Here is a 13821-nt window from a genome sequence, read left to right as displayed (position 1 = left end):
CACCAGCAACTTTTATGTGTGTCGCTATTCTTAAACTACAGCCACTTTGCAATACAGGCAAAAAGGTCTTTTGCCTTCCTAACTGCGTGATGGAGCTGCCCGCTAATCTTTTATGATTCATGCAATAGAACACGTAGATCCAAAATGCCTCTGGGCTTCACTGATTTGCAGTTTCTCTCCCTTTAGTCTGCTGCTAAAGTACATGACCTCACACATTCCCACGTTGAACTACATTTACAATTTCTCTGTCCAATTACTCATTCTATATCTGATGCACCATCAATAACTCCAAAAGACTGGAAGTAGAGTAAATACTGAAAGGCTTTTATTAGCAGTAAAATGTGACCTCCACCATGCTGAGTATCTGCCCCTGACTGAGAGGAGGAGCAATGGCGCAATCGCCTTTATTCAGGGGTCTGTGGGAGGAGCCACAGGAGCAGTCAGCAGAGGGGCGAGTCCAGACAGTTACAACATATATATATGGTTTACCATGATATCCCTTTGCAGAATCACTGTATTATGATCACAATAAGCCCTTCCACCTATTTTAATCACTTCAGCCATCTGCAGCAATGAATTCCACAAATTCACCAGCCTCTGGCTAAAGAAATTCCTCCTCATCTCTTCTAAAGGGACGTCCTTCTATTCTGAGGCAATGCTCTCTGGTCCTAGACTCCCCTACTACTGGATACCTTATACTTTGTTCACTCCTCAAGGTTGTTAACATAAATTGGCTGATTAGTAGGAGGCAGTGCATGGGAATAAAAGGATCCTTTTCTGGCTGGCTGCCAGTGACCAGTGGTGTTCCACAGGGGTTGGTGTTGGGACCACTTCTTTTTATGCTGTATATAAATAATTTAGATGATAGGATAGATGGCTTTGTTGCCAAGTTTGCAGATGATACGAAGATTGGTGGAGGGGCAGGTAGTGTTAAGGAAACAGGTAGGATGAAGAAGGACTTGGACAGATTAGGCGAATGGGCAAGAAAGTGGCAAATGAAATACAATGTTGGAAAATGTATGGTCATGCACTTTGGTAGAAGTAAATGTGCAGGCTATTTTCCTAAAGGGGGGAAAATCCGGGAATCTGAGATGCAGAGGGACTTGGGAGTCCTTGTGCACAACACCCTGAAGGTTAACTTGCAGGTTGAATCAGTGGTGAGGAAGGCAAAGAGGGTGCAGAGGAGATTTACCAGGATGCTACCTGGATTAAACAGCATGTCTTATGAGGAAAGGTTGAGTGGCAATGGCTTTTCTCTTTGGAGCGAACAAGGATGAGAAGTGACTTAATAGTTAACTCTTATCATCTGATATAAGAGGCCAAAATAGAGTGGGCAGCTATATACTTTTTCATAGGGCTGAAATGGCTAATATGGAGGGGCATAATTTTAAGGAGATTGGAGGAAAGTATGGGGGGGATATTAGAGGTAGTTTTTTTACACAGAGAATGGTAGATGCTTTGCCAAGGGTGGTGGTGGGAGCAGCTACGTTAGAGACATTTAAGAGACTCTTAGGCAGATGGACGAAATAAAAATGGAAGGTTATTTACGAGGAAGGGTAAGATTGATCTTGGAAAGGGTTGTCATAACACTGTGTGCTGAAGGGCCTGTAATGTTCTATGTATGGGGGAAATGGTTTAGCTTGTGATGGGTGATCGACATCTGACTGTCAGAGATGAAAATAGAAATGCTGGAAACCCTCCAGAGGTCAAGCACCATCTGTAGATAAAGAAAAAGACTGAATGTTTCAAATCAGATTGGGAAAAGAAGATAAAATTGGTAATTTTAACATATGAGGAAGGATGCAGAAGGGATGGTTAAGAGGAAGGGAATATCTGTGATAGGAGATAATTTGAATGTATCTGTATGTTTTGAATTATGGAGATATTGGATCTGGTTTATTATTTACACATATACCGAGATACAGAGAAAACATGGTGTTTGTATGCTAAACAGACAGATCATCCCATACTGAAATACCTTGAGGTAGTAAAAAGAAAACAATGCAGAATGTAGTGTTGCAGCTGTAGAGAAAGTATAATACAGGGAGACAAATAAAATGCAAGGACCGTGATGGAATAGATTAAGCATAGAGATCCATTCAAGAGTCTGATAAAAGTGGGTAGAAGGGAGTGATTTCTGCTCCCAGGCTTTTGGATCTTCTGCCCAACAGGAGAGGGTAGAAGAAAGAATAACCGGGGTGGGACTAATCCTTGATTAGGTTGGTTGCTTTCCTCAGGCAGTGGGAAGTGTAGGTGGAGTCAATGGAAGGGAGGCTGGTTTGTGTGATGGAGGATGATGGATTGTGAGATTTGAGTTGAAATCTATGTTGGGTGTTAGAGCGGGAGACATTTGCTAAGAGATTTGACTGTGGAAGTGAGAACTAATTTGAATATACCTGTGATCTTTATTCACCGACAGAGGTTTGTATTTCATAGCACCCCAATTTGCAGCTCCAGCAAACTCTAGTTAGACCACACTTGGAGCACTACATTCAGTTCTGGTCACCTCTTTATAGGAAGGATGTGGAAGCTTTAGACAGGATGGAGAGTATGTCTTATCAGCTAGGACTTTTCTCTTTGGAGTGAAGGAGGATAACAGGTGACTTGATAGAGATGTGCAAGTTGATAAGATGCATTGAAAGAGTGGCTAACCAGAGAAATTTCCCCAGAGTAGGAATGGCTAACACCAAAGGACATTCACTGAAGGTGAGTGGAGGGAAGTTTAAGGGAGATGTCAAAGGTAGGTTATTTTATACAGAGAGTGGTTGGTGCCTGGAATACACTGCAGGGGTGGCTGATACAATAGGGGCATTTAAGGGGAATTCTAGGTAGGCACATGGATGTAAGAAAAGTGGAGGGTAATGAACTGTGTAGGAGGGAAGGGTTAGATTAATTGTGGAGTACATTAAAAGGTTGGTACAACATTGTGGGCTGAAGGGCCTGTACTGTGCTGTACAAATGTTTTACTCCACTCATGGCCAGTTTTCAGGTAACCAGTGTCAAACCCTTTACATTCCTGAACTGAATGATGGATAATATAAAATAAGCATTTGGCCTGGCCCCTCAGGACACTTATGGTTTTGGACATTTATAGATGTTTGCAACTAATTTGCAAGATTGATGATGCTACTTTGAACAAAAACATTGACCTAGTTAAATGCCATCAGATACACAACATTACACATTGTGACAGAAATCTAAGAACTAGCAATGTCCTAGAGTCTGGGACATCATGTTGAGATACCAATTTCTTTGGTCAGATCCTTCTCCGAAGGATTTTGAGAAATTCAGGCATCCAGCTGTTTCAAGAATTCTTCCAATGTTAGTGCATCAGCCTTGGGTCCTGTTGGAGCCTTGCGCTCTAGAAACAAGCCCATGGGATCTCTGTGGCGATGCGAAATGCTGCGATTCCAGGCAGGCTCTTCAATATCAAGTAGCTTGTGAATCTCATGGGAAATCACCTGGAAATAACAACTTGTATTTATATAGACCCTAAAAGTGGCAAAACAAGAGTATTATTAAATGGAAGTTAACACCAAGCCATATATAAAAAACATCAGGGGAGGTGACCAAAAGGCCATAGAGGATCTTAAAGGAAGAGAGAAAAGTACAGAAAGTGGTAGGGAGATTTAAGGAGGGAATTCATAGATTCATAGAGTCATACAGCATGGAAACCAGACATTCTGCCCAACTAGTCCATGCTAACCAAAATGTCTGTCTAAGCTAAATGAGCCATATGTAGTGCTTATATAAGACATATGCTAGCATTTGGTCCATACCTTACATATCTATGTATCCATCCAAATGTTTTTTAAACATTGTAACTGTTCCCACTTCTACTACCTCATCTGGCAGTTCACTCGTTATAGCCAACCCCCTCAATGTCGATAAATTTGCTCCTCAGATCCGCTTTAAGTCTTTTCCTTCTCAATGCCCTATAGTTACAGACTCTCCTACGCTGAGAAAGAAGACTGTCACTGTCTATAATATTCAAGCTTCTCGTAAATCTCTATAAGGTCACCTCTCAGCCTCCTTCACTCCCGTGAATTCAGGGTCAGCATATCTAATCCCTTCTTGTAACTAAGGCCCTGCAATCCAGGTAACATCCTCGTGAATCATTTCTGCAACTTCTCCAGCAACTATTATTTCATGGTTTGACTTGAACAACTTGATTGACATGTATTTTATAACATCTTTCATCTCTTCAGGATATCCCAAATCTTTGTCTCCAATTTAAGGATTTTCATTGAAGCTCCAATTTGGAATAGTTTTGTTGAAATCAGTTCAACTGAAAACCTTGCTAAGAAATTTGGTCATATGGCTCAGTGTTTATCTGTGCATTAACTGAAATTTGGGACATAGCAAGGGGCTGGAAACACTTGCATTTTGTTTTCTGGATGTATATATGGATCCCTCTTTGCAAAAGGATGTCCAGAAATGTGGGCCATTCTCCAAAAGCCAAGCCTTCACAATGCATGGCAGATCTGCCTTAAGGTCGGTTAAAGGGGATCCCTGGAGGTGATGACACTCTCCCCCAGACTGAAGATATCCTTGGCAGATGTTGATTCACTGATATCCCCCATCCATCTCCTCCCACAACCATTTTAGCAGCTGATGGAAACCCGATCCCAATTCCCTCACTTGCTGTCATGATTCTTCCCCACTTCCCACTGACTGCAGCTCTGACCTACCCCATACACCACAATGCTGCTCTCCCCTAAAACTCCTCATGGTGGCCTGTTTGTGTAGCCATAGTTAAGTGCAGAAAGAACGACCTTTGAGCACATATGCTAGCATTTGGTCCATGATGATGGTGCATTGGGGCATTGACAGTAGAACTTTTCAGCAGTGATCTCTTGTAGAAAGCATTTACCAGCCTTCATTCTACTCTTCCAGAAACCAAAGAACTCTAGTCCTTCCTGCCCTTTTAAATAGCTGTGTGTGAACGAGAATGAACAAACTGCAGATGATGGAAATCCAGTATTGAGTCATCAAACCATACAGCATAGAAACAGGGTCTTCAACCCAACACATACATGCTGACCAGGGTGCCAATCTAAGCTAGTCCCATTTGCCTGTGTTTAGCCTATATCCCTCTAAACATTTGTTGTCCATGTACCTATCCAAATGTCTTTTCAGGGTGGTTCTTGTACCTGCCTCAATTACTTCCTCCGGCAGCTTGTTCCAGCCTCTGCAAGAAAGAGTTGTCCCTCAGGTATCCACTGAATCTTAAACCTCTCGTTCTTGATTCCACAATCCTGGGAAAAAGACCATGTGCATTCATTCACCCTATCTATAGCCCTCATGATCTTATACACCTCTATAAGATCATCCCTCTGTCTCTTGTGCTCTAAGGAATTAAGTTCTTTCCTGCCCAACCTCTCCCTATAACTCAGTGCCTCAAGTCCTGGCAACAACCTTGTAAATCTTAAGTCCTCATTAAAAACAAAAGAAAATGCTGGAAACACTCAGAAGGTCAGATAGTATCTGTGGAAAGAGAAGCAGAGTCGACCTTTCAGATCAAAGGTCGTTTGTGTGCATAGACATAGATTAACAGAGGTTCCAGAGAATCAAAATTTTCCAGATGTTAGTTGGTATATATGCTTCACGACAAAGTTGGTATTCTGCTCCTTTTGTTCTGGTGCAGCTATCAAAAGTGGCACCAGTCCAGCTTCAGCAGATGCAGCAAGAAGCTCTAGTATGTTACCACAGTAACTCATTTGCTTTTCTTCCAATAAATTGCTTATACAAGCAAACGAGACAAAAGCCAAAATTTTAAATGCAATGAAATATTAACAGTTCAAATGATAAGAATTGTGTAAGCAATCTTGCATAGTCATACACTTGTACAACATAGATACAGACCTCTTGGCCCATCTTGTATGCATCAATCATCACACACCCATATAGCACTAATCCTTTCATCAACTTGACATTCCCTTCAAGTTTCCTAAATTCTACCACTTACTATGGGCAATTCCCAGTGGCCAATTAGTGTATCAATTGCACATTTTTTTGGGATGTGGGAGGAAACCAGATCACCAAGAGTAATTGTTGGCCTCATGGTCTTGGCAGCTGAAGGTATGATCACTTGTGTTGGAGAGATAAGAACTGGCAATTTATCCCTGGTACACGAACAGTCCAATTGACTGAAAATTGTACCATGCTTGACAGATAGTAATTGCAGTAAGTTAGAACAATTATAGGTCAGTTAGTTTAACTTTTGTGGTTGAAAAATCATTGCTATCAACCTTCATTAAGAAGGTTGGCAGTACAAATGTGTTAAGGGAAATTAGTGCTCCAACTTAAGTTAGTTATTTTAACCCATCACCCCTAATGAGGCATAGGCTACTGGCAGTAGCTCGCCAGAGTCCTCTGCCCTGTGCCAGTCTTTCAAGCAACTGAAGAACATAGAGTATTACAGCACAGCATCATCCCCTCAGCCCACAATGAGGTACCGAACTTTTAACCTGCTTTAAAATCAATCTAACCCTTCCCTCCTACGTAGTAGGCACATGGGTGATAGAAAAATGGAGGAATATCTAATAGTCTTTTAAATGTCCCTAAATGTATTTACCTCTACCACTATCCCTGTTGACACATTCCATGCACCCAACTCTCTCTGCTTAAAAAAAAACATAACCCTGATAGAACCCTATAATTTCTGCTAATCTAAAATTATGCCCCCTCATATTAGCCATTTCTGCCCTGGAAAAAAAGTCTCTGGCTATCCACTTGATCTATGCTTCTTATCATCTTGTACACTATCAAGTGAATCAGCTTGACTGAAATTTTTGAGGAATGAGACTACACTTGATCTCTGGATACCTGGACTTTAACATGGTATTTATAGATAGGCACATGGATGATAGAAAAATGGAGGGCTATTGGGATGGAAGCATCAGATTGACCTTAGAGTAGTTTAAAAGGTTGGCACAACGTTGTGAGCTGTCAGGCCTGTACTGTGCTGTAGAGTTTTATAAAATAGGTTTCCTTTTGATCTTTTAGATGTGTATAAAATCTTGAGGGGCAAGATAAAGTGGAATGCACACAGCGTTTTTCACAATGAAAAGGAATCAAAAACAAGGTGGCATAGGTTCCCAAAAGGGGTAAGACTTAAAAGAGCAAACAACAGGAATTCTGCAGATGCTGGAAATTCGAGCAACACACATCAAAGTTGCCGGTGAACGCAGCAGGCCAGGCAGCATCTCTAGGAAGAGGCGCAGTCGACGTTTCAGGCCGAGACCCTTCGTCAGGACTAACTGAAGGAAGAGTGAGTAAGGGATTTGAAAGTTGGAGGGGGAGGGGAGATCCAAAATGATAGGAGAAGACAGGAGGGGGAGGGATAGAGCCAAGAGCTGGACAGGTGATAGGCAAAAGGGATACGAGAGGATCATGGGACAGGAGGTCCGGGAAGAAAGACGGGGTGGGGGGAGACCCAGAGGATGGGCAAGGGGTATATTCAGAGGGACAGAGGGAGAAAAAGGAGAGTGAGAGAAAGAATGTGTGTATAAAAATAAGTAACAGATGGGGTACAAGGGGGAGATGGGGCATTAGCAGAAGTTAGAGAAGTCGATGTTCATTCCATCAGGTTGGAGGCTACCCAGACGGAATATAAGGTGTTATTCCTCCAACCTGAGTGTAGCTTCATCTTTACAGTAGAGGAGGCCGTGGATAGACATGTCAGAATGGGAATGGGATGTGGAATTAAAATGTGTGGCCACTGGGAGATCCTGCTTTCTCTGGCGGACAGAGCGTAGGTGTTCAGCAAAGCGGTCTCCCAGTCTGTGTCGGGTCTCGCCAATATATAAAAGGCCACATCGGGAGCACCGGACACAGTATATCACCCCAGCCGACTCACAGGTGAAGTGTTGCCTCACCTGGAAGGACTGTTTGGGGCCCTGAATGGTGGTAAGGGAGGAAGTGTAAGGGCATGTGTAGCACTTGTTCCGCTTACACGGATAAGTGCCAGGAGGGAGATCAGTGGGGAGGGATGGGGGGGGGACGAATGGACAAGGGAGTTGCGTAGGGAGCAATCCCTGCGGAATGCAGGGGGGGGGGAGGGAAAGATGTGCTTAGTGGTGAGATCCTGTTGGAGGTGGTGGAAGTTACGGAGAATAATATGTTGGACCCGGAGGCTGGTGGGGTGGTAGGTGAGGACCAGGGCAACCCTATTCCTAGTGGGGTGGCGGGAGGATGGAGTGAGAGCAGATGTGCGTGAAATAAGGGGGGGATGCGTTTGAGAGCAGAGTTGATAGTGGAGGAAGGGAAGCCCCTTTCTTTAAAAAAGGAAGACATCTCCCTCGTCCTGGAATGAAAAGCCTCATCCTGAGAGCAGATGCGGCGGAGACGGAGGAATTGCGAGAAGGGGATGGCGTTTTTACAAGAGACAGGGTGAGAAGAGGAATAGTCCAGATAGCTGTGAGTGTCAGTAGGCTTATAGTAGACATCAGTGGATAAGCTGTCTCCAGAGACAGAGACAGAAAGATCTAGAAAGGGGAGGGAGGTGTCGGAAATGGACCAGGTAAACTTGAGGGCAAGGTGAAAGTTGGAGGCAAAGTTAATAAAGTCAACAAGCTCTGCATTCGTGCAGGAAGCAGCACCAATGCAGTCGTCGATGTAGCGAAGGAAAAGTGTGGGACAGATACCAGAATAGGCACGGAACATAGATTGTTCCACAAAGCCAACAAAAAGGCAGGCATAGCTAGGACCCCACCGAACTCGTTTCTGCATACCTCAACACTGTTTTATCCCCCCTTGTTCAATCCCTTCCTACCTATGTTCATGACACTTCTCACGCTCTTAAACTTTTCGATGATTTTAAGTTCCCTGGCCCCCACCGCTTTATTTTCACCATGGATGTCCAGTCCCTATATACTTCCATCCCCCATCAGGAAGGTCTCAAAGCTCTACGCTTCTTTTTGGATTCCAGACCTAATCAGTTCCCCTCTACCACCACTCTGCTCCGTCTAGCGGAATTAGTCCTTACTCTTAATAATTTCTCCTTTGGCTCCTCCCACTTCCTCCAAACTAAAGGTGTAGCTATGGGCACCCGTATGGGTCCTAGCTATGCCTGCCTTTTTTAAAGAAAGGGGCTTCCCTTCCTCCACTATCAACTCTGCTCTTAAACGTATCTCCCCCATTTCACGTACATCTGCTCTCACTCCATCCTCCCGCCACCCCACTAGGAATAGGGTTCCCCTGGTCCTCACCTACCACCCCACCAGCCTCCGGGTCTAACATATTATTCTCCGTAACTTCCGCCACCTCCAACTGGATCCCACCACTAAGCACATCTTTCCCTCCCCCACTCTCTCTGCATTCCGCAGGGATCGCTCCCTACGCAACTCCCCTGTCCATTCGTCCCCCCGATCCCTCCCCACTGATCTCCCTCCTGGCACTTATCCGTGTAAGCGGAACAAGTGCTACACATGCCCTTACACTTCCTCCCTTACCACCATTCAGGGCCCCAAACAATCCTTCCAGGTGAGGCAACACTTCACCTGTGAGTCGGCTGGGGTGATATACTGCGTCCGGTGCTCCCGATGTGGCCTTTTATATATTGGCGAGACCCGACGCAGACTGGGAGACCGCTTTGCCGAACACCTACGCTCTGTCTGCCAGAGAAAGCAGGATCTCCCAGTGGCCACACATTTTAATTCCACATCCCATTCCCATTCTGACATGTCTATCCACGGCCTCCTCTACTGTAAAGATGAAGCCACACTCAGGTTGGAGGAACAACACCTTATATTCCGTCTGGGTAGCCTCCAACCTGATGGCATGAACATCGACTTCTCTAACTTCTGCTAATGCCCCACCTCCCCCTCGTACCCCATCTGTTACTTATTTTTATACACACATTCTTTCTCTCACTCTCCTTTTTCTCCCTCTGTCCCTCTGAATATACCCCTTGCCCATCCTCTGGGTCTCCCCCCGCCCTTGTCTTTCTTCCCAGACCTCCTGTCCCATGATCTTCTCATACCCCTTTTGCCTATCACCTGTCCAGCTCTTGGCTCCATCCCTCTCCCTCCTGTCTTCTCCTATCATTTTGGATCTCCCCCTCCCCCTCCAACTTTCAAATCCCTTACTCACTCTTCCTTCAGTTAGTCCTGACGAAGGGTCTCGGCCTGAAACGTCGACTGTACCTCTTCCTAGAGATGATGCCTGGCCTGCTGCGTCCACCAGCAACTTTGATGAGTAATATTTCATAGGTGTTTTATGACTGAAAAATGTTACTAGTGGAAATTCAGTACTCAGCACCTTGCTTTTTGTAATATAATAGAATGATCTGGGGATGCTAAAGTTTCCGTATTACAGAATATAAGCCTTGACCATGCAGAGGAACACTGTAGACTGCAGTAACGTCGATGGTCTGGGCAGCTCTGGTGAATGGAATGTAAGCCAGGGGCACGAGATAATGTGCCTGAGAAAGTACTACAAAATAGATGGGAGGATATCAAAGGGGTGGAGGAAAAGAGAGGCTTTGAGTTGTATGTCCACAGATCCTTAAAGTAGCAGGACTTGTCAGTAAACTGGTTAATGTGGGTTGCACAGTAGCGTAGCAGTCAGCATCACGAGTTACAGCACCAGAGATCACTGATGGGGTTCAACTCCCACCACTGTCTGTAAGGAGTTTGTACGTTCTCCCCGTGACCGCAGGGGTTTCCTCCCACATTCCAAAGTTGTACGAGTTAGGGTTCATAAATTGTGGGCATGCTATGTTGCACCGGAACCATGGTGACACTTGTGGGCTGCCCTCAGAACAATTCTCGGACTATGTTGGTCATTGACACGAACGACACATTTCACTATAAATATCAATGCACATAAGACAAATAAAGCTAATCTTTATATTTATTTAAAAGAAAAGGTGGGTTTTCTGAGTCGTTGAACAGCAGTGCAGACTGCAGTCTGAAGGGCTCATCCTGTTCCTATGTTCCCCAGATCTCTTTTTTTTTGCCGTGCCCATGGTCTGTTCTTCATCAAATTACAGTATTGCTTTGCACTGTTGTAACTATATGTTATAATTATGTGGTTTTTATCAGTTTGTTTTTAGTCTTAGTTTGTCTTGTGTTTCTGTGATATCATTCTGGAGGAACAAATTGTATCATTTCTTAATGCATGCATTACTAAATGCCAATAAAAGAGGACTGTGTGTCCTCATAATCTAATCTAATCTAATTTCTACATTCCTCCTGAGCCACGTGCCAACCCAACAAAAGACCTGCTCCTCAGCCTCCACCGGGAATGAAACACTCAGCCAACACAAAAACATCTATCTGACTTGCTGGGTTTCCCCTTCAGCACTGTCCATCAGGAGGTGACAGATGTGAAGAAATGGCACTACTGAGCAGTGTAATACCTTCCCTTTCCAAGAGTTCATCTTTTTGATGGAATTAACAATCAAAATCACAACATCTTTTTTCAAGTCACCTCTCATCCTCCTTCGCTCCAAAGAGCTCAACCTCTCTTCATACGACATGCTCTCCAATCCAGACAGTATCCTGGTAAATTGCCTCTACATCTTCTCTAAAGCTTCCACATCCTTCCTATAATTAACACAATATTCCAAGTATGGTCTAACTAAGATTTACCGAGCTGCGACATTACCTTGCATCTATTGAACTCAATCCCCTGACTAATGAAGGCCAACACACCATATGCCTTCTTTACCATCCTATCAACTTGAACGACCACTTTGAGGGATCTGTGGATGTGGACCCCAATTTAAATTTGACCTTCCAAAGTGAATGATTTCACACTTTTCCAGGTTGAGCTCCATCTGTCCTTTCTCAGACAGCTCTGCATCTTGTCAATGTCCCATTGCAACCTACAACCCTCCACACTGTCCACAACTCCACCAACTTCCTCATTAATACGTCCTCATTCCAAATTTCATTCTATTGATGGCATTAACAATCAAAGTCACAACATTCTTTCTGCATACCCTCAGTATGAATTGCAACAGCTCCATAGCAATAATTTCTCTGAACATAAATTGGTAATTGGTTTATTATTACCATGTTTACTGAGACATGGTGAAAAGTTTTGTTTGCTGCACTCCATACATAAAGTGATTCTGATTCTGCACTATATTTATTTCCAGTTAGATTCTGCAGGTGCTGAAAATCTTGAGCAACACATACAAAATAATGGAGGAACTCAACAAGACGGGCAGCATCTATGGAGGGGAATAAAAAGTCAGCGTTTCAAGCCAAGACCCTTCGTCAGAGTTGGAAAGGAAGGGAGCAGGAGCTAGAATACAAAGGTGAGGGTGAGGGGAAGGAGTACAAGCTAGCAGGTGACAGGTGAGACCAGATGAGGTAGAAGGTGGGTGGGTGGAGGAGGGGAGGCTGAATTGAGAAGCTGGTGGGGGCAGATGATAGATGGAAGAGTGCTAACATTACAGAGAAAGTTCAGGTAGTTAAAGAAGTGCCGAGGGCCGTGATGAGGAAGAATAAAAGATCAAGAATTAATTTTTATCATATATGAGGTCTATTTCAGAATCTGTTGTATAACTCAAAGGGCAAACTTAAAATGGTTCATCAGGGAAAAATAAACTAGTGTTTTCTATTTAACCCAACTTACTGACCTTCATGTGTTCAAAATCTGTAATTCCTATACTGGGTAGAGTAGAGCAGTTGACAAAAATGAGTTTCCTGCCTGAGATTTTGTTTGAAGTGAAACAATCCTGGAAAGAAAGGACAAGTAAAAAGCATTAAACAAGTGTTAGTTTGGAAGAGGGAGGGGAGTCAAAAATTAAAGTAAAGCTTATTGTCATAGACACAAGCACATTCTGCACAAGTACAATTAAAAGCACAGCATCACAGTCATCTCAGATTAGCTGTGTTCACAAGGAAAACATAAACTATATGTATTTTTTTATTAGAAAGAACACAGTCAGAACAAAATAAGTCAATTTTAGTATAAGTGGTCATGGTGTTGCTGTAGTGATTAAGATTGTGCCAATAGGTTCAAGAACTGAATGGTTGAAGGGAAATAGCTGTTCCTGAATCTGGTGGTGTGGGACTTCAGGCTTCTGTGTCTCCTGCCCCAAGGGAGCTGCTAGAAGATGGCATGGTTGGAACGGTGGATATGATGGAAATGGAGCTTACGCAAGCTTGGGTGCTGGACATTTTTGTGAAAATGGGTGTTCAATGAATGCTGCCACAGACTCCTCCACCCACACCCCACAGCTCCTCAATCACCACACTTCCTCACACCCCAAGCCACCCCATTCCTGTTGGGACCCCACACACACATCCTTATCTACAACCTCTCACTCACTTACACCTCCCCCTCTCCACACCCTCACACCCCACACAATCCTCATAACCCCTTCACTCCCTCACTCACACCTCACAGCCCGGTCACCCACACCCCGCCATCCACAGCCCCCTCACAACCCCACTCCCCACTCACCACGTACTGTGGGAAGCCGAGCTTCTCGATCCAGTGGGCCACATGCCTCTCCTGCCAGTCCTGGCTGCGCGGCACCTCCAGCGGGTGACAGCCGCAGCGACATTCCCCGCCGCAAGGGGCCCAGGCCTTTGCCATCCCGCTTCGCGCCGTCACCCTGGCAACCGTTACCAGGTGAGCACCGCTGCCGTTGATGGCCCGCGTCACCATAGCAACGGTTGCCAAGACACCGCTACATTGCCTTGTCACAGCAACATTGATGCGTCATTCCCATCATATTATTAAAAATAAAAACATAAATTACACCTAGTGTGGTACTCTTAGCTCTTTTTTTGTGATTCGCTTAGGTTTGTGTGATTTTCCACTCCGCAACCGCGTCTAATGTTCGGTCATTTCCGG

The 13821-nt window shown here is 44.3% G+C and overlaps 1 protein-coding gene across 2 annotated transcripts; it reads right to left on the bottom strand.

Moving 5' to 3' along the window:
- Window positions 1–13770, bottom strand: LOC134345333 (sterile alpha motif domain-containing protein 15-like). Of its 2 annotated transcripts, none has more exons than XM_063045842.1 (3): window positions 13426–13770; window positions 12596–12694; window positions 1–3492 (listed from the first exon to the last, which is right to left on the bottom strand). In XM_063045842.1, exons 1-3 carry the CDS (start codon window positions 13630–13632, stop codon window positions 3448–3450), a joined length of 351 nt encoding a protein of 116 aa, XP_062901912.1. In that variant the 5' UTR covers window positions 13633–13770; the 3' UTR covers window positions 1–3447. The 2 variants fall into 2 exon arrangements, with proteins under 2 accessions (XP_062901912.1, XP_062901905.1); XM_063045835.1 differs by having other exon boundaries at window positions 1–3461.
- Between the last annotated feature and the right edge of the window lie 51 nt (window positions 13771–13821).

The sequence above is a fragment of the Mobula hypostoma genome, chromosome 1 (genome assembly GCF_963921235.1).
Source record: "Mobula hypostoma chromosome 1, sMobHyp1.1, whole genome shotgun sequence".
Classification (NCBI taxonomy): domain Eukaryota; kingdom Metazoa; phylum Chordata; class Chondrichthyes; order Myliobatiformes; family Myliobatidae; genus Mobula; species Mobula hypostoma.
This window is presented reverse-complemented; position numbering and strand designations above follow the sequence as displayed.

What these genes read in the sequence shown, in the direction of transcription:
- LOC134345333 (XM_063045835.1), bottom strand. Translation starts at nt 13,632, where the DNA reads ATGGTGACGCGGGCCATCAACGGCAGCGGTGCTCACCTGGTAACGGTT. An exon ending in TCGGCTTCCCACAGTACGTG is followed by an intron (nt 12,695 to 13,425) that starts GTGAGTGGGGAG and finishes CTTTCTTTCCAG; the next exon opens with GATTGTTTCACTTCAAACAA. An exon ending in CAGATTTTGAACACATGAAG is followed by an intron (nt 3,462 to 12,595) that starts GTCAGTAAGTTG and finishes TGTTATTTCCAG; the next exon opens with GTGATTTCCCATGAGATTCA.